The 19,462-nt window shown below is 42.7% G+C and overlaps 1 protein-coding gene across 1 annotated transcript; it reads left to right on the forward strand.

Moving 5' to 3' along the window:
* Positions 1-602: 602 nt before the first annotated feature.
* Positions 603-19,462, forward strand: LOC308703387 (E3 ubiquitin-protein ligase TRIM39-like; the record flags this gene model as incomplete). The annotated part of the gene is made up of 6 exons (XM_081386828.1): positions 603-1,157; positions 14,904-14,999; positions 15,120-15,353; positions 18,232-18,379; positions 18,687-18,713; positions 18,839-19,462. The coding sequence occupies 6 exons, from the start codon at positions 603-605 to the stop codon at positions 19,375-19,377; spliced, it is 1,599 nt and encodes a 532-aa protein (XP_081242954.1). The 3' UTR covers positions 19,378-19,462.

The following is a 19,462-nucleotide window of genomic DNA, read 5'->3' on the forward strand; positions in this document are numbered from 1 at the left end:
AAAAGACTATTTTAATCTTACACAGTTAATTGAACAACCCACAAGAATAACTAATCGGTCTGAAACTAAAATAGATTTATTGTTCACAAATAGACCAGAAATAATTACTAAGACCTTTAATCTAATGACAGGGCTGTCAGATCACAATATTATTATTTTTGCCATGAATCGTTTTCATTCCTCAGCCACAACAATATGTAAATATGAATTACGCTATGAAAATTCTGCAGACTCATGGCATTTTCTTGCCATTGGCTAGTTTTGTATTCTCGAAGGTGATAGGCTTTCTAAGCGAAACCCCATTCGTCGTCACGTCGTAACTGGTAGTGACCTTGAAAGGGAACTCCCATTATCATTAGTTATCATTACCATTAACTCCCATTATCAAGCTTGGAAGAGATAGGACATTTTTTAATATAACTCTGATTGCATTCGTCTGAAAGAAGAATGCCATATACACCTAGGATGTTTTCAGGGTGAGTAAATCATGGGCTAATTTTCATTTTAGAACACTAACTAAATTACATACAACTTGTATTATGAAAGTTGCTCTCTTCAGCAATTTAGATGATATATTGTCATCATTACTTATCTTTTCAGTCATGGCATCCTCCAGTGGTCTAGCACTAAATGAGGAACTCCAGTGCTCCATCTGTCTGGAATTGTCCACTGATCCAGTCACCACTCCATGTGGACACAACTTCTGCAGAACCTGCCTGATCAAGTGCTGGACGGACACACAGACCTGCTTCTGTCCACTCTGTAAAGAAACATTCAGCAGAAGACCTGATCTCAAGATTAATACAACACTCAGAGAGGTTGTGCATCACTTTAAGGAGAAGCTCAATCTAGGAGAATCTGAAGTGTTCTGTGACTTCTGTGGTGAAAGAAAGCAGAAAGCAGTGAAGACCTGCCTGATGTGTCAAAACTCTTATTGTGAGACTCATCTGGAGCCTCATCTCAGTGTCCCACGTCTAAAGAAACACACACTGATCAACGCTGTGGAAAATCTGGAGGATTATATATGCCAGAAACACGAGAGACCTCTGGAGCTGTTCTGCAGAGATGACCAGACGTGTGTTTGTCTGTTCTGTACTGAAGGAGAACACAGGACTCACAACACTGTTCCTATAGAGGAGGAGAGTCGAGAAAAGAAGGTAAAGAGATACAGACAAAACACTTAAACCTTTATAAGCTTTATAACCTTATAAGGACGACAACATTGGCTATTCCTGGTTATTTTTGAACAGTAAGAATGTAACTTTTTTTTTTTAATGAAGTGTTGAAATCAACACTTGAAATCAAAATCAATTATCAAAATAAATTAAGAAATGTCAACTTTTTTTAAGTTATATGAGATTTAACTCAATTTTTTAAAGTAAGTTTAATATAATTTAACTTGAAGTTACCTGTACAGCGATTTGAATATAGACATCACAGTGCATTATGGGTATTCCCTAGCCATTGAGCGTACACCGGTTGTACACTCGTTATTGTGGTGCATTGTGGGATTGAATGAGTGCACTCAATAATGAGACCATATAATGAGATATAACCAAAACAATGAGATATGATGCATGGTGTGTCACAAACTACTCCGAGACTTGGATTGAAGATCCAAATGCAGCAGTATTGAGACAATCCAGAATCGTAATCCATATAACAGGAATAGGGTCAAAACCATAGAGCAAACAATCCATACATACAATAGAGTTAAAAAACACAGGCAAACAAGGATATTGACGACAATGGGAAGAAGAACTAGACCAAGACAAGGTAAACCAGGTTACAGGTGCTTAGAATAGCAGTGTAACACAAAACAAGACTACACAAACTGAGAATGAAAACACAGGCCTATTTAAGGCAGACTTTGACAAGGGTAATCACACACAGCTGAACAAAATCACACAATCATGAGAACAGACAATGGATACTGGGAAATTAAGTTCATAATGGAAAATTATAATAATATATATTTTATATATTTCTGGATACTCAAAGCGCTTTAAATATGGAAGGGGGGAATCTCCTTAGCCACCACAAATGTGTAGCATCCACCTGGATAATGCGACGGCAGCCATATTGCGCCAGAACACCCACCACACACCACAGCTTATTGGTGGAGAGGAGACAGTGATGAAGCCAATCAGTATATATGGAGATGATTAGGAGGCCATGATGGACAGTGGCCAATGGGCAAATTTGGCCAGGATGCCAGGGTTACACCCCTACTTTTTTCCGAAGGACATCCTGGAATTTTTAATGACCACAGAGAGTCCAGGACCATTTTAACGTCTCATACAAAGGACGGAGTCAGAAGGAGTCAATAGGAGTGACCTCTGGTGGAGATTAAGGTAACTCCAGCTGGTGGAGGTGACATAGCCTCCCCCTTATGGTGTGTGCAAACCAAAAGCAAAGCAAACATTCGCATCGCGTTACTTGCTCTAGATTACTCGTGGGATGTTTCTTGTTTTTCTCATCACTCGCGTAAATAAAAACATTGCGCGATGAGGAGTGTATTCACGCACATCAAGAACAACATTATTGCTTTTTTTCCATTTTTTCTGTCATCAACCATGGAGATAACTACTATTGCTGCTCTGTACCTGATGTGGAAGTCCCAAATACACCGGAAAGCCAAACACCAACGTGTCTGAGTTCACAGCACACAACTCTGTGAATTTCACTGTCTTCTCCAGGAACTGTGCGTGGATGACAGCCACTTCTAGCGCTACTTGAGGATGACAGGTGCCCAGTGCACAAATGTGTCAATAAGCTCTTCACTGATTGGCTTGTGCGAAAACGCATCTTGAGAATTTTCCGATCGAGTTGAAATTTTTCAACTTGTGCGGAAGACATGATTGAGGTGAGTATCACAATTCGCGTCATTCGCATCACCCGGCTCGAATTCACATCTATTTGCGTCTTGGCAATGACTTTGTAAACTACTCGTGCAAATAATTAAATTAACTTTTGGTGTGCACATATCATTAAGGAGCGGATTCCAGATGCTCCTCTAACAGATACATAAATCCGGGAGGGAGGTGGCGAACCTGGGGGGATGAGGCGTTGCTGGTTTGAAGACCAGTCTGCCTTGATTGCTCCTGTCTGCCTCGCTGCCTGCTGTGAGTGTGTTTGTGTGCTTCGGTGCGGTAAGCTCCGTCTTAGCCTTATATTTCTTTGTTTTGAACCATCATTTTACTACTATTTCTAGTTGTTTATACTACTACATTTTACCCAACATCTCAGATTAACCTGACATCGCTAGCTTTTGTTATTAGTACTACTAGCACAAAACGCTAGTAATTCGCTAGCCTGTTAACGCGCCACCCGTGCGCTTAGCTATTTTATTTATTTATTTTTCTCTCGCGCGTCCGCGCCTTTGAGTTCATAAAAAGCTCAGGTGAGTAAGAATCAGTCAACAAACACGGTGAGTAATGTCTTGTCCTGTTATTGTCACTTGCACTTCATGTCACATGTTTAGTATAGCCTTCTCTGTCGACAATATAGGATTTATATGTGATAAATGTAAGGAGACAGTTAGGTTGACAGAGAAGATTTCAGAATTAGAAACACGCATCCAAACTTTAATTGAGGATAGTAAGAGTGCTAGTGCTTTAACGTTAGATGTTTTGGATGCGCATTTAGTGAACACTTTACATGAGTCGGTTCTGGCTGAAGTAGAGCCTGTGCAGCCGGGCAAATGGGTGACAGTGAGGGATCGCTCTAGTCGCGGATCTAAAAACCACTCTTCCGTTCCGATTACCATAACAAATCGATTTGCCCCGCTCAGTGAAACACCCACTGAGAATGATTGTGCCCTAGTTATTGGCGATTCTATTACACGGAACGTGAAAATAGAGACACCAACCACCATAGTCACATGTTTGCCGGGAGCCAGAGCGCCTGACATCAAAGCAAATTTAAAAGTGCTGGCTAATGCTAATCGTAAATTCTCTAAGATCATTATTCATGTCGGCACTAATGATGTTCGACTCCGCCAGTCGGAGATCACCAAAATTAATATTAAAGAGGTGTGTGAACTTGCAAGTACGATGTCAAGGACTGTAATTTGCTCTGGCCCCCTTCCTGTTCGCAGGAGTGATGAGATAGTTAGTAGATTATGTTCGCTTAACGGTTGGCTGTCTCGGTGGTGTCCGCTTAATAATATAGAATTCATAGACAATTGGAAAAGTTTTTGGGGCAAACCTGACCTGTTGAAAAGAGATGGTATTCATCCCTCCTGGGATGGTGCTGCTCTTCTCTCTAGTAATATGGCTCATAGTCTTAGAGCTCAAACATGACAATCTGGGGCTCAGGTCAGGAAGCAGACAGACTGGCTAAACCGACCGTCTGCTAGCGGCCTCACGTCACCAAGGTCAGATAAATCCTATCACATAGAGCCTCTTTCAACTAGCTATCATCATATAGAGACTGTGTCTGTTCCCCGAATTTGGAAATCCAAAAAACGTTTAAACCCAACTAAGGTTAAAAATTTAATTGATGTTCAACAAATAAAAAACAGCTATAATACAGATGAGCAAATGCTAAAGCTTGGGTTGCTGAATATTCGATCGCTTACTTCAAAAGCACTCGTTGTTAACGATATGATTTCAGATAATAACCTAGATGTGCTGTGTTTGACAGAAACCTGGCTAAAACCAAACGATTACATTACTTTAAATGAGTCCACCCCGCAAGATTACTGTTATAAACATGAGCCTCGTCTGAAACGCAAAGGGGGTGGTGTTGCTGTAATTTATAGTAATAGTTTCAAAACCACTAAGAAATCAAGTTTTAAATATAATTCTTTTGAAGCATTGGTGCTTAATGTAAAAATATATAGTGTAAAAGATAAATCCCGTTTGAGATTTGTGCTGGCTACTGTATACAGGCCACCAGGGCACCATACAGACTTTATCAAAGAATTTGCGGACTTTCTATCAGAATTAATATTGACTGCAGATAAAGTACTAATTGTTGGTGATTTTAATATACACATCGATAATGAAAAAGATGCATTGGGATTGGCATTTAAAGACATTGTAAATTCAATTGGAGTTAGACAACACGTGTCAGGACCTACTCATCATCGTAATCATACTCTAGATCTAATATTATCACACGGAATAGATGTGGATGCCGTTGAAATTCTGCAGCAGAGCGATGACATCTCAGATCATTACCTAGTCTCGTGTAAACTTCATTTAGTCAAGGCTGCAAAGCCAACTCCGTGTTACAAATATGTGAGACCTATCACTTCTGCTACTAAAGATTGCTTTATTAATAATCTTCCTAATCAGTTTCATCATCTCAGCATCTCAGATAGCTTAGAAGAACTAGATATTACAACAGAAACGTTTAACACTCTCTTTTCCAGCACTTTAGACACAGTTGCTCCGTTGCGCTTAAAGAAGATTAAAGAAAATAGTCCAACGCCGTGGTACAACGAGCACACTCGGGCCCTTAAGAGAGCAGCCAGAAAAATGGAGCGCAACTGGAAGAAAACAAAACTAGAGGTATTTCGCATTTCATGGAAAGAGAGCTCAATTACTTACAGAGAGGCTTTAAAAGCTGCTAGATCTGCTTATTTTTCAACCCTATTAGAAGAAAATAAACATAATCCTAGGTATTTATTTGAAACGGTGGCTAAACTAACGAAAAATAAAGCTTCAAGCACCGAAGTTTCCAAGCAACACAGCAGTAATGACTTTATGAACTTCTTCGCTTATAAGATTGATAATATCAGGGACAAAATTATAACTATGCAACCGTCTACTACAGTATCACATCAGGCAGTGCATTGTAGCCTCCCTGAGGAAAAATTTGATTCATTCGTTGCTATAGGAGAGGAAGAATTTACTAAACTCATTAAATCATCTAAATCTACAACATGTATGTTAGACCCTATACCGACTAAGCTACTGAAAGAAATACTTCCAGAGGTCATAGATCCTCTTCTTAGTATCATTAATTCGTCTTTGTCTCTAGGATACGTACCAAAAAACTTTAAGCTGGCTATGATTAAACCGCTTGTTAAAAAAACGCAACTTGATCCTTCAGAATTAGTCAATTACAGGCCGATCTCGAATCTACCTTTTCTGTCAAAGATATTAGAAAAGGCAGTATCCTCACAACTGTGTTCCTTTCTTGAAAGAAATGATATCTGCGAGGATTTCCAGTCAGGATTTAGACCGTACCATAGTACCGAGACAGCTCTCGTTAGAGTCACAAATGATTTGCTCTTATCATCCGATCGTGGTTGTATCTCGCTATTAGTGTTACTCGATCTTAGTGCTGCATTTGACACCATCGACCACAACGTTCTTTTAAATAGATTAGAACATTATGTTGGCATTACGGGAAATGCACTAGCATGGTTTAAATCATACTTATCTGACCGTTATCAATTTGTAGCAGTAAATGATGAGATGTCTCATCGATCACAAGTTCAGTATGGCGTACCACAAGGCTCAGTACTAGGACCACTGCTGTTCACTCTGTACATGCTACCCTTAGGAGATATCATTAGGAAACATGGCATTAGCTTTCACTGTTATGCCGATGATACTCAGCTCTATATTTCTTCAAAACCTAACGAAACTTATCAATTCACAAAATTAACGGAATGCATAGCGGATATAAAAAATTGGATGACTTGTAATTTCCTACTTCTAAATTCTGAAAAAACAGAGTTTCTAATTATTGGACAAAAAACTTCCTCACGTAATAATCTAGAATACTGTCTAACACTTGATGGCTGCTCTGTTAAGTCTTCGTCGTCGGTTAGGAACCTGGGTGTGCTCTTTGATACCAATCTTTCATTTGAAAGTCACGTGTCTAGTATCTGTAAAACTGCATTTTTCCATCTTAAAAATATATCTAAATTACGCCATATGCTCTCATTGACAAATGCGGAACAATTGGTTCATGCGTTCATGACCTCAAGGCTAGATTATTGTAATGCTCTACTGGGTGGTTGCCCTGCACGCTTAATAAACAAACTACAGCTGGTTCAAAACGCAGCAGCTCGAGTTCTTACCAGAACCAGGAAGTATGACCATATTAGCCCAGTTCTGTCAAAACTGCATTGGCTCCCTATTAAACATCGCATCAATTTTAAAATATTGCTGATTACTTACAAAGCACTGAATGGTTTAGCTCCGCAGTACTTGAGCGAGCTCTTAACGCATTATAGTCCGTCACGTCTATTACGATCTCAAAATTCCGGCCAGTTGATAATACCTAGAATATCAAAATCGACTGCTGGTGGTAGATCCTTTTCCTATTTAGCACCAAAACTCTGGAACAGTCTTCCTACCATTGTCCGGGAAGCAGACACACTCTGTCAGTTCAAAGCCAGATTAAAGACACATCTCTTTGACCTAGCTTTCACATAATACATTATAGACTTCTATAATTTAATGTTAGGCTGCATATAGTAGGTCAGCCGGAACCGGGAACACTTCCCAAAAATCCAGATGTACTCGTTACATCATGAGAAGAATGGCATCTACGCTAATTTTAGTGTCTGTGTTTATCCCGAGGTTTTCCTGCAGCCTGCCGGATCCAGGCCGTATCCAGATCTGACGAAGGACCTTCGCCTGGACCGATGACAACGCAGTGCTGAAGTGCCAACTAGTCTCTCCCTATGGAGGATCCCTTTCCCACTCTACAGATAAGGCGTTGTCGGGAAAATTCGTCTCGCGGTCCTACCCCAAAGCAACAAATAAAATAAAATTCCTTATCAAAATTTATAAGGAAAGACAAGTATTTTGTTTAGGCTTGGCTTGTAGGGAATTCCAAACCTGCGTATATTCAAACGCACATAACTATAGAACCCATTCTAAATGCGCATGTGAACGCCATCAGCGTTTCTCACAGGTTCGCGTTTAAAGTCTGTGTAGAGGGAATGGTGTCGTCTTAGCGACCCCTAATTTAATAACAAATGATCATTGCGACGGAAGCAAATCAATTAAAACTAACTTTAGATGGAAATAACTTAACTCTGCTGTAAAGCCGAAACAATCTCTGTTACCTTAAATTATACGCTTATCTCTGTAAAGCTGCTTTGAGACAATTTACATTGTTAAAAGCGCTATATAAATGAAGATGACTTGACTTGACTTGACCATCTTAGTGGAGCTAGACTACTACGACGGAGCAGATGAGCACCACAGCAGAGCAGACAGGTCTGAAAATCCCCACAGCACAGCAGACGACCACCACATCTTTTGCAATGGACACAAAGACGATGTCAGGACCACTGAGATGCCAACTGCTCGCCCTGACATCAACGGTAGGTCAGCCATCCTAGAAGCCAGACTTAAACGCTTAAGGACCACCTTTGTAGTGTCAGGTGCAGCGTCCATGATTACTGAAGACTCTGGATTTGGGACCACCAGACTCTGAAGTGCTGTGAGCACTGGACTTGGGATCATCAGACTTAATGACGTAATTAAGAGATGGCAACCCATGACGTTCCACCCGGAGCTGTTTACGTCCTCAGACTTGGATTAATGCATTTCTATTTCAACACTATCAACGCCAAAATTAATCTGCAGCAGTCAGGTGATACAAGTAGGAGCTCTGTTAGTTGCATAGACTATAAAAAAATATGGATGTAGTGTCCGTGACGTCACCCGTAGGTTTCTGAAGAGCATTTTTAAGCCCAAAGTGGCCAGAGCCATCTGGGTAGCGCGTCACTCCCGGGTAACCGAAAATGGGCAAAAAGGCGGGATTAGTTGAGGTAACGTAGCGCTAACAGACAAATGGCTAGTAGTGATAGCTGCATCACACCCTTAATTATGTAGAACTTTAACCTGTTAAGCCTCACCAGTGCGTCGGCGCACTGAAGCGTTTTTTTTTTTATATATAGCTCAAAGTTACTATCAGATTTAATGTTATACTTCGACAAACTATACATCATTAAAAAGATATAAGACTCAAGTTTCAGTATTTGACCACTATTGTATTCTGAGAAACTTATAGCGACAGTTATTTCTTAATTTGTGTCAGGAGTTATGAAATGAAAAAATGAGTCGATACCTTTAATATGAATTATGCGCGTCAGCCTGTTCCATTCATAAAAAACTCCCGTGCTGTCGTCATGACAGCGATACACAAAACAACGTCCCTCAGGGCTTTAGCTCAAAAATGTGCAGATTTGGAGAAATATTGATATATTCTCATAGATTCACATCATATTTATATAGACAGGAATAATATTTATTGAATTTATACCCAAATGCGTCGATGTAATCATTATGAGCGATTGGATACTCTGATACTGTGTTTTCAATCCATACCAACAGCCTGAGGGCGCTATATGCACAATAATTGTCCATATATAGAACATGAAGAAGAGCCATGATCATGTGACATTCCAGGACGTCACTGATACACACAAAGCTACAGAGTTCGCGCTGTAAAATGCAGATACAGATGTTTTGAAGATAATAAACATGATTGCAATGATATTTGAGTTACCTGTGTTTTTCAAGACATGCCAGGTATTTTCATAATAATAGATTATATTTATAATGTAATGCTAATCTATATAGACTATCATTGTGCAGAACAGTATACAATAGTATATTTTCTGTCTGATTTTTTTATCTGAAGCCAAATTAGATCACAGAAGATTATTTAAAATACTCCACTTGCGTTATAAAAGTAAGTTTGGAGCACAAACATGGTTTTAATCTCATAAATGGTCGTGTATTGATGGTGTGCTAAGCTAACATGCTAGCTAGCCCTAGGTGCACCTGCAACCTAGAAGTTATACTTTTATGTTTTTTTGAATGCTTACTGAAAGTTTCTTTATTCAAGAATGTTCTTTATTCTTTATTTAAAATGTGAGGTGAACTTTGAGAAAATAAATTAGGGACTGAAACCCTGTGAATAGCCAGTCGTTAGTAACTATAATGCAGACAAAAGAAATGCATATTTCGAGCCATAACCAGTCTGGAGAGGTGTGAATGTGTGCAGGGGGAGACTGAGACTGAATGGGGCTCGTTTGCACCACAAAACAATAGAGACAATATACTGGATAGATGGTTAGAAGATGACAATAAACATCAGAAGCATCTTAGAGTCAAATCAAAATAAAGTCACATGACATGGTCTTGAAAAACATTTAACTAAATACAGAGTTTTGGACTTATCTTCAGATTTTAAACATAAAATGTTTAGACATGTGGCTTTAGCTGTAGTGCATTTCTAGATTGCTCCAGTGCCAACTTCAATTTTATTTTCATGAGGATGTTTCATAAAAATTAATTTCTAATAACTTTACAAAACTTTGAAGCTATTTATAACAATTTTTGTCATTATGATAATAATTAATTCTACATTTACAATAAACTGCCAGGTGTCAGCTTTCAAATGAGACCATACTTGTGCTTTTAGTACAAAGGGTTCATGAACTGTATCTGTTTCAGTTTGGGTATGTCATTTCTGGGGATTTTTCAAAAGTGGGGTTGCAGCTTAACAGGTTAAGGCTTAATATAATTTAAATGGATGAGTTATAAAAAAAATCACTCCCCTCACAGTTATTAGCAGATAACAAATATTTGCAGATAGCAAAATTAGCTATATAGACCAAAACCATTTTTTGTTCCAGGCTGTAAACACATTTTTTTTTTCTGCTGTAAAGTTGGGCACTTTAACATGGGGGTCTATGGGATTGACTCTCTTTTGCAGCCTGTTTCTAGCAGCCAGTCGATGAATTGCAGTTTAAGTCACTTCCGTGTTGGTTTCGAGAGAGAGATAGGCAGGTTGCCGCTTGGTTAGTTGTTTACGTCAGTGTTTCCCAACCTTTTTTCAGTCACAGCACCCGTTGAAAATTTGCGAAAAGTTTTGTCATCATACTACTTTGATACGCTACCTTGAAATGTATTGATTTTAAATCCACAGGGTAGAACCGCCTACTGTCATATAGATATTTTTAATATTGTCTTTTTTTTGTCCATCCATTAAAAGTCTAGGAATCAGTCATTTCTTCTAAAGAGATCACTTTTTATGATGACATTTAAGTAATGCTTTTATTCGTATTTAAGCTTTGCTCAAATACCATTGTAAATCTCACCTAAATCTTTGCTCACTCAATATATTTGAGTCTTATATTGGGATAATTTTGTTGTAATTGCACAAGATAGCTTGTTTTTAATTTAAGTTTTTGATATATTTTATAATGTAATAATTTCACAGATAATCTCCAAATTAATGTAGAAACAACATAAAGGCAGTATATTTGAAATAATTGTTTAATGGCATCTTTTTATGAATGAAGGCCAGTATCACTGATACCAATACTGCTACTGATGTCTTCTATTTTATTTTTCCAATTTTAAATCCCCATTAAACATTACAGTATAATTGAAAGTTAGTCATTTTAACATTAGGCTCCAAAAATATACCATACCATACCATCTTCTTCCGCTTATCCGGGGCCGGGTCATGTGGGCAGCAGACGCCCAGACTTCCACACTTCCTCCAGCTCTTCCGCAGGGATACTGAGGCGTTCCCAGGCCAGATGAGATGAGGTCTCCTCCCGGTGGGATGCGCCCGGAACACCTCCCGGGAAAGCATCCAGGAGGCATCCGGAACAGATGCCCGAGCCACCTCAGCTCTACTCTGAGCTCCTCCCGAGTGCCCAATCTCTAAGGGAGCACCCTGGAGAGGGTATAGAGCTGGTCCAGTGTTCCACGACCGGGATGAAAACCGCACTGTTCCTCCAGAATCCGAGGTTCTACTATCGGCTGAATTCTCCACTCCAGTACCCTGGCATAGACTTTCCCGGGGAGGCTGAGAAGTGTGATCCCCCTGTAGTTGGAACACGCCCCCCGGTTCCCCTTCTTAAAAAGAGGGACCAGCACCCCGGTCTGCCAGTCCAGAGGTACTGTCCCCGACCGCCATGCGATGTTGCAGAGGCGTGTCTGCCAAGACAACATCCAGAGACTTTAGGTACTCAGGGCGGATCTCATCCACCCCCGGTGCCTTGCCACCGAGGAGCTTCTTGACTACCTTGGTGACTTTAGCTTGGATCATGGACGAGTCCACCTCCAAGCCCTTGGCCTCTGCTTTCTCAATGGAAGGCGTGTCAGTGGGATTGAGGAGATCCTTGAAGTATTCCTTTCACCGTTTGATGATATCCCCAGTTGAGGTCAACATCTGCCCACCTCCACTGTAAATAGTGTTGGTAGGGCACTGCTTCCTCCTCCTGAGGCGCCGGACGGTTTGCCAGTATCTCTTCGAGGCCAACCGATAGTCCTTCTCAATGGCCTCACCGAACTCCTCCCAAGCCCTATTTTTTGCCTCCACAACCACCCGGGCTGTAGTCCGCTTGGCCTGCCAGTACCCATAAGCTGCCTCAGGAGTCCCACAAGCCAGCCAGGCCCGATAGGACTCCTTCTTAAGCTTGATGGCGTCCCTTACTTCCCGTCCACCACCGGGTTCGGAGCACTAGCACCGGCACCGGCACCGGAGACCTGACAGCCACAGCTCCGAGCGGCCGCATTGATAATGGAGGTGGAGAACATGGTCCACTCGGACTCAATATCTCCAGACTCCCTCTGGGTCCGGTCGAAGCTCCGCCGGAGGTGGGAGTTGAAGATCTCTCTGACAGGGGACTCGGCCAAACATTCCTAACAGACCCTCACAGTACGTTTGGGTCTGCCGAGTCTATCCAGCTTCCTCCCCCGCCATCAGATCCAACTCACCACCAGATGGTGATCAGTTGACAGCTCCGCCCCTCCCGGATGAAACGACCTAGTCGATCATCAACCTCCGGCCTAGGGTGTCCTGGTGCCACGTGCACTGATGGACACCCTTGCACCATGCTTGAACATGGTGTTCGTTATGGACAAGCTGTGACTAGCACAGAAGTCCAATAACAGAACACCACTCGGGTTCAGATCAGAGGGGCCGTTCCTCCCAATCACGCCCCTCCAGGTGTCACCGTCGCTACCCACATGGGCGTTTAAGTCCCCCAGTAGAACGATGGAGTCCCCAGTCTGAGCAATAAGCAAACCCACACCAGCCCGCCACATCTCACCATGGGCAACTTCAGAGTGGTAGAGAGTCCAGCCCCTCTCAAGGAGTGTGGTTCCAGAGCCCAAGCCGTGCGTGGAGGTGATCCCGACTATCTCTAGTCAGTACCTCTCAACCTCCTGCACAAGCTCAGGCTCCTTCCCCACCAGCGAGGTGACGTTCCACGTCCCTGAAGCCAGTTTCCGTGTCCAGAGATCGGGTCGTATGGGCCCCGGCCTTCGACTGCCGCCCGATCCACTATGCACCGACCCTTTACGGTCCCTCCTGCAGGTGGTGACCCCATGGGAGGGGGGCCCCCAGTCACTTGTTTGGGCTGAGCCTCAACCCCAGGCCTAGCTCCAGGGTGGAGCCCCGGCTACGCCATGCCGGGCGATGTCTCGGTCCTTGGTTTTTTCTTCTTCATAATGGGCTTATGAACCACTCTTAGTCTGACCTGTCACATAGGACCTGTTTGCCTTGGGAGACCCTACCAGGGGCATATAGCCCTGGACAGCATAGCTCCTAGGATCGTTCGGGTACTCAAACCCCTCCACCACAATAAGGTGGCAGTTCAATGAGGGGCATCCTAAAATATCACAACTTTTAATTTAAGTGAACTTAAAACAATCTTCACATAAGCCTATAATAAATGTCACAGTTACCTGTGCCCTTCCTATACCTGTCTAACAGGTAGGAAATACACAATTTAATAGTTATCAAACACTTTACAGTCTTCACTGCATAAATTATAAATTAAATATAGATTAATCCTTATTAAAGCTACAAGCGTTCTTTAGTCAAGAGCAGTGAGTAATTTTCTCTGTTACCTATGTTCTTTGATTCTGCTCTCAGTGCTGCACATGTGGATCTCACGTCCCATTTTCTCACAATTCTTTATGTTCATTTAAGACTTTAACTAATTTAAGACTGCTCTTATGAGGATACTCAACAAAACTGACATTTTGGCATAACTATGTGTTATTATTCGTTCAAGCCCGAAAGAGAGGTCGATCATGGCTTGTCCTGTGTGTCAGCAGTAGCCTACATTCATAGACAGCGTGTTCTTTTTTGTCTTGACGCGCTTAAATGGTTTAAAAGCATTTGCATGAATTTTAAAGCAGTGTGCGTTCGTGAAGAAAAACCACACACACACATAAACACATGTTATTTATGTGCCCAACATATAAAAAAAAATATTTAATGTATCTCTCCAAGCCCTTACTCTCTTACCAGAGTCACCAGTCTTCAAGGACTATCCGGACAATCCAGAGGTTCCACCTCTACAATATAATGTAACGCTAGCCAAAAGATAACAGAAAAAACGGATGCTGCGTTAATTGCGTTAAACATTTAAAATGTTAAAAATGTTGAAAACCATTAGGCCTAATAGCATGGCGTTACCGTTGAACGCGCGGACATAACCGATGTGTTTATGTGAATACGCGGCAAGACGGATATATATAATATATATTTATATATATATGGTTTTTTTTTTTTGCAATTTTAAAATGTTTGAAGGAGTTTTTACACGGCACCCCTGCTCTCGCGGTTGGGAAACGCTAGTTTATGTTCATTATTGTAATGTTATGTGCTCTGATACATGAGGTAAATTAACGCCGTCTCTTGTGACGCTGTGGAGACTCTCTGAAGGCAGGGTGGGATCTTATGCTTTTCAAAACTTAGCTTGCTTGCTAGCCTCTCTGAAATTGACTACCCTACCTTTAAACTGTCAATTGTTTTTTATTATTATAAATCTGCTAAAAGCTGATTTTGTCATCTTTTTAAGAATGTTATCCTCAAAGACATTTCCAGCCACTTTTAATAAGATTTTTTTTCAAAGGATAAAGTTATTTGTTTTTCACTGTATGTAGAATCATCTGGCTAAGAGACAAACTGACGTTCATCAGATGATCCAGGACAGAATAAATAAGATTCAAGAGATCCAGCACTCAGTAGAGCTGAGAAAGGTGAGTGGAAGTTAAAACATTGCAAAATTGATAATGCATTATATTTCATTCTGCTTAATAAAGGTTATCAATTAAAAAGATAAAACTTAATAGACGGACATATTTGATCTCATTCATCAGAGTAACACAGAGAAAGAGAAATCCACCAGTGTTGAGCTCTTCACTGATCTGATTCGCTCCATTGAGAGATGTCAGTCTGATCAGCTGAAGATGATGGAGGAACAGCAGAAAGCAGCAGAGAAACAGGCTGAAGATCTCATTAAAGAGCTGCATCAGGAAATCACTGAGCTGAAGAGGAGAAACACTGAGCTGGAGCAGCTCTCACACATTGAAGATCATCTCCATCTCATACAGGTCTGTTAACATCTGTCATCAGTCAATATGTACAATATTACAGGACAAACTGTCACAGTGTCTGGTTTGTGTTCCCTGGTTAGCACTAGATGTCCTCCTTCCCCACGGTGTCTGTCACATTCTGAACTACATTCCCCACGATCCTTGTTTCCTCATTGCACTCAGCTGTCCCTTGTCACTAATCATTGCACTCAGCCTATTCCCCATTAGCATTGTCATTTCCCTGTGTATATAAGCCTGTCTGTTTTAGTGTTTGTCACGGAGTCGTCACAACACTTCTGTTCTGCGTTTCTGCTCTGTTCTTGTTTGTTTCTGTTGTATTTGGACTGCTATGATGGATTTTGACCCTTGCATGGATGACTAGGAGTTGGATTGCCCTGATATTAAAAAAACAGTTCATGGATCTCTCTGTTTCCCAAGTGTGTTCCTTGACAGAACAACTCCGTCAAAGCAGAGATCCAGCGGTATAGATTTCCGTGGCGCTTCTCCAACCACGAGGACAGAGAGGAGGCAGCGGAAATGGAATTCGCCAGTAGAAGAGGTCCCTGCTCGAATGAACATCTTTCAATGCCTGGCATTATGGACCCGTCAGACCGAGGAGGCTATGGCGGTCAACAGATCAGAGTTCCATTCGCCGCAGGTCCCGTTCAGCTCAGAGCCTGTACATCGCCACCCGAAACAGAGGAGGAGAAGGAAGACCTCCTCCGTGATTGTTCCGGTGGTCTCAGTTCCGGTGGTCCCAGTTCCGGTGGTTCCGAAACGGAGGAGGGGAAGGAAACATCCCTCCGTGACTGTCCCGGTGAACCTTATTCCGGTGGACCTTGTTCCGGTGGTCCCAGTTCCGGTGGTTCCAAGTCCGGTGGTCCCAGTTCCGGTGGTCCCGAGTCCGGTGGTCCCGAGTCCGGTGGCTCATAACACAGAGACCATCCTGGAGGTGACTGCCGTCCCTGACGCACCGCCCAGGCGTCTTGCTCTGCCTGCACCGCCCAGGCGTCTTGCTCTGCCAGCACCCCCCAGGCGTCTTGCTCTGCCCGCGCCGCCCAGGCGTCCTGCTCTGCCGGCACCGCCCGAGCTGCTCGCACTGCCTGCGCCACCCCAGCGATCCATCACGTCTGCTGATCCAGAGACTGTTCACGTCACGTCTGCCGAGCCTGTGTTTTCGGACAAGATGGCCGCCACAGAGACTGTTCACATTAGAGTTCTCAACGGGCCTGAAAATTACAACCCGACCCGACCCGGCCCGTGGCTTTTAAAGCCCGGACCCGATGTAACCCGACACATGAACATGAATTATCTGCCCGAACCCGGCCCGCGGCCCGACGATAATTTTTTTTTCTCTCTCATACACGTATTATCATGACCAGCAGACGGGAATTCAAATCAACCTTTAATGTTCACGCCTTTTAACAATACAAACAATACACACAACTTTCCAGACCTCTGATTTTCCCACTCCTGTAGTAGCGACGGTGAATTCACCTGCGGCAAGTTTACTTTTCACCAACTCCATCTTCTTCTCTCCAGGCTAAAAGCGTGCACGCAGCGCCGTCAGGTCTGCCCCCGCCCGCCCCTCGTCATGATGCATGTTGCACGCAGCAGCAGCCAGACTTTCTTTACGGTGAACAGCAGCGATGATTAATAAATGTTTTTTTTGTTTGTTTTGTTTTTTACTGAGCGGAAAAGATTAAGCCCGAGGTCCGACCCGACCCGAGTCATTTGCTTATATTTTCGACCTGAACCCGCGGGTCCCGTCGGGTTTGTCGGGCCGACCCGACCCGTTGAGAACTCTAGTTTACATCACTTCTGCTGATCCAGAGACTGTTCACGTCACGTCTGCCGGGCCATTGTCTTCGGACAAGATGGCTGCCACAGAGACTATTCACGTCACGTCTGCCGAGCCTGTGTCTTCGGACAAAATGGCTGCCGCCGAACCTGTGTCTTCGGACAAGATGGCCACCGCCAAGCCGGCGTCTGTTCCTGAGCCGGTGGCGTCTGTTCCTGAGCCGGTGGCGTCTGTTCCTGAGCCAGTGGCGTCTGTTCCTGAGCCGGTGGCATCTGTTCCTGTTCCTGAGCCGGTGGCGTCTGTTTCTGTTCCTGAGCCGGTGCCGTCTGTTCCTGTTCCTGAGCCGGTGGCGTCTGTTCCTGTTCCTGAGCCGGTGGCGTCTGTTCCTGAGCCGTGTCGGTTCCTGTGCCATGGCCGTCTGAGGGGTCGTCTCCGCCCTGGCCGCCCGAGGGAAAGTCTCCGCCCTGGCCGCCCGATGGACTGTCGTTTCAGCCCTGGCCGCTTGCACGACCCACTCCGCCCTGGCCGCCCGATGGGTCATCTGCTTCACCCTGGTCGCCCGATGGACTGTCGTCTCCGCCCTGGTCGCCAAATGAACTGTCACCTCTTGTCCCCGTTTTCCCTCCATGGACCTGGCCCCCATCCCTCCCCCTGATCCTCCACCAGTCCACCTCCCGCCTGGACTCTTGTTTTGTCTGTCACGTCTTGGAGCGTCTGGTAGCCGCTCTGTAGAGGGGAGGTTATGTCACAGTGTCTGGTTTGTGTTCCCTGGTTACCACTAGATGTCCTCCTTCCCCACGGTGTCTGTCACATTCTGAACTACATTCCCCACGATCCTTGTTTCCTCATTGCACTCAGCTGTCCCTTGTCACTAATCATTGCACTCAGCCTATTCCCCATTAGCATTGTCATTTCCCTGTGTATATAAGCCAAACTCTCTGTTCACAAACATGATGAGCTGCTTGAACATTTGATCTCAAACGGTAATAATGTCAAATTTGAAAAATTATTTAACTGTGTTTGAAAAGTAATGTGTAAACATATTAACTATAAATATAAAACTAACATTTAACATTCTTCTATATCCTGCTATAGATGAGCTCATCCCTTAACAGTCGTCCACACACCAAGAACTGGACTGAGATCAGGATTGACTCTGATGTGAATGTGAACTCTCTGTATAGAGCCCTGACTCATCTGAAGAAAACTCATGAGACACTGAATGAACAGCTCAGTCAAACTGGTATGTGAATATCAAATACAGTTTTTTTTTTTGTCATTAACTAAGAACATTTTTCAAGTAATATTATGGGTTAAATCCAATTTAAGTTCAGTTTGTAAAGGACCATTTCAAAAATGTAATAAAACAACTAACCTTGTAAAGTCTTAGACCTCTATTGTAAGTATATTTACTGTTAACAGATTCTGTCACATATGTTTTACAAACAAATGGACGAGCAACATTTTCATGCCACTGATGCTTCCATTACAGAAAAACTCACTGAAATTAGTTGAATAATTTATGATTATATTGTCATCTGTGTCCACAGGGTTGAAGTTTGTGCAGAAGTTTGCAGGTACAGTGTGACTAACTCCATTTTCTTCAATACACTTCAATACTTTTTTATATAATCTGTATTATTTACTCTCCATCTGAAAAAGTTTGATCTGAAGTTGATTGATAATGTCTGATCTCTCTCAGTGGATGTGACTCTGGATCCTGATTCAGCGAATCCATATCTCATCCTGTCTGATGATGGAAAACAAGTCAGGCATGGAGATGTTAAGCAGAAGGTCCCAGAAAACCCAAAGAGATTTAATCAGGGTCTTCGTGTTCTGGCAAAGCAGGGATTCAGTTCAGGGAGATTTTACTATGAGGTGCAGGTGAAGGGAAAGACTGAGTGGACTTTAGGAGTGGCCAGAGAATCCATTAACAGGAAGGGGGAGATCAGACTGAGACCTGAGGATGGAGTCTGGACTCTGATTCTGATGAATGAGAATCAACATATAGCTTGTGATGATCCAGCGGTTATATTTCCTCTGATAGAGAAACCTGAGAAGGTTGGTGTGTTTGTGGATTATGAGGAGGGTCTGGTCTCTTTTTATGACGTGGAGTCCAGATCTCATATCCACTCTTTCACTGGTCAGACTTTCACTGACAAACTCTATCCATATTTCAGCCCATGCAATAATGATGAAGGGAAAAACTCAAACCCACTGATCATCACTCCTGTCAGTTAAAATGAAAAATATTTTAAGAATATGTAAATAAAAATGTGATAGACAAAATGTGTACAAGTGCAAAAAAAACTATTTGCAGGCCCTC

This window comes from Scardinius erythrophthalmus (genome assembly GCF_964197995.2).
Source record: "Scardinius erythrophthalmus genome assembly, chromosome: 15".
Classification (NCBI taxonomy): Eukaryota; Metazoa; Chordata; class Actinopteri; order Cypriniformes; family Leuciscidae; genus Scardinius; species Scardinius erythrophthalmus.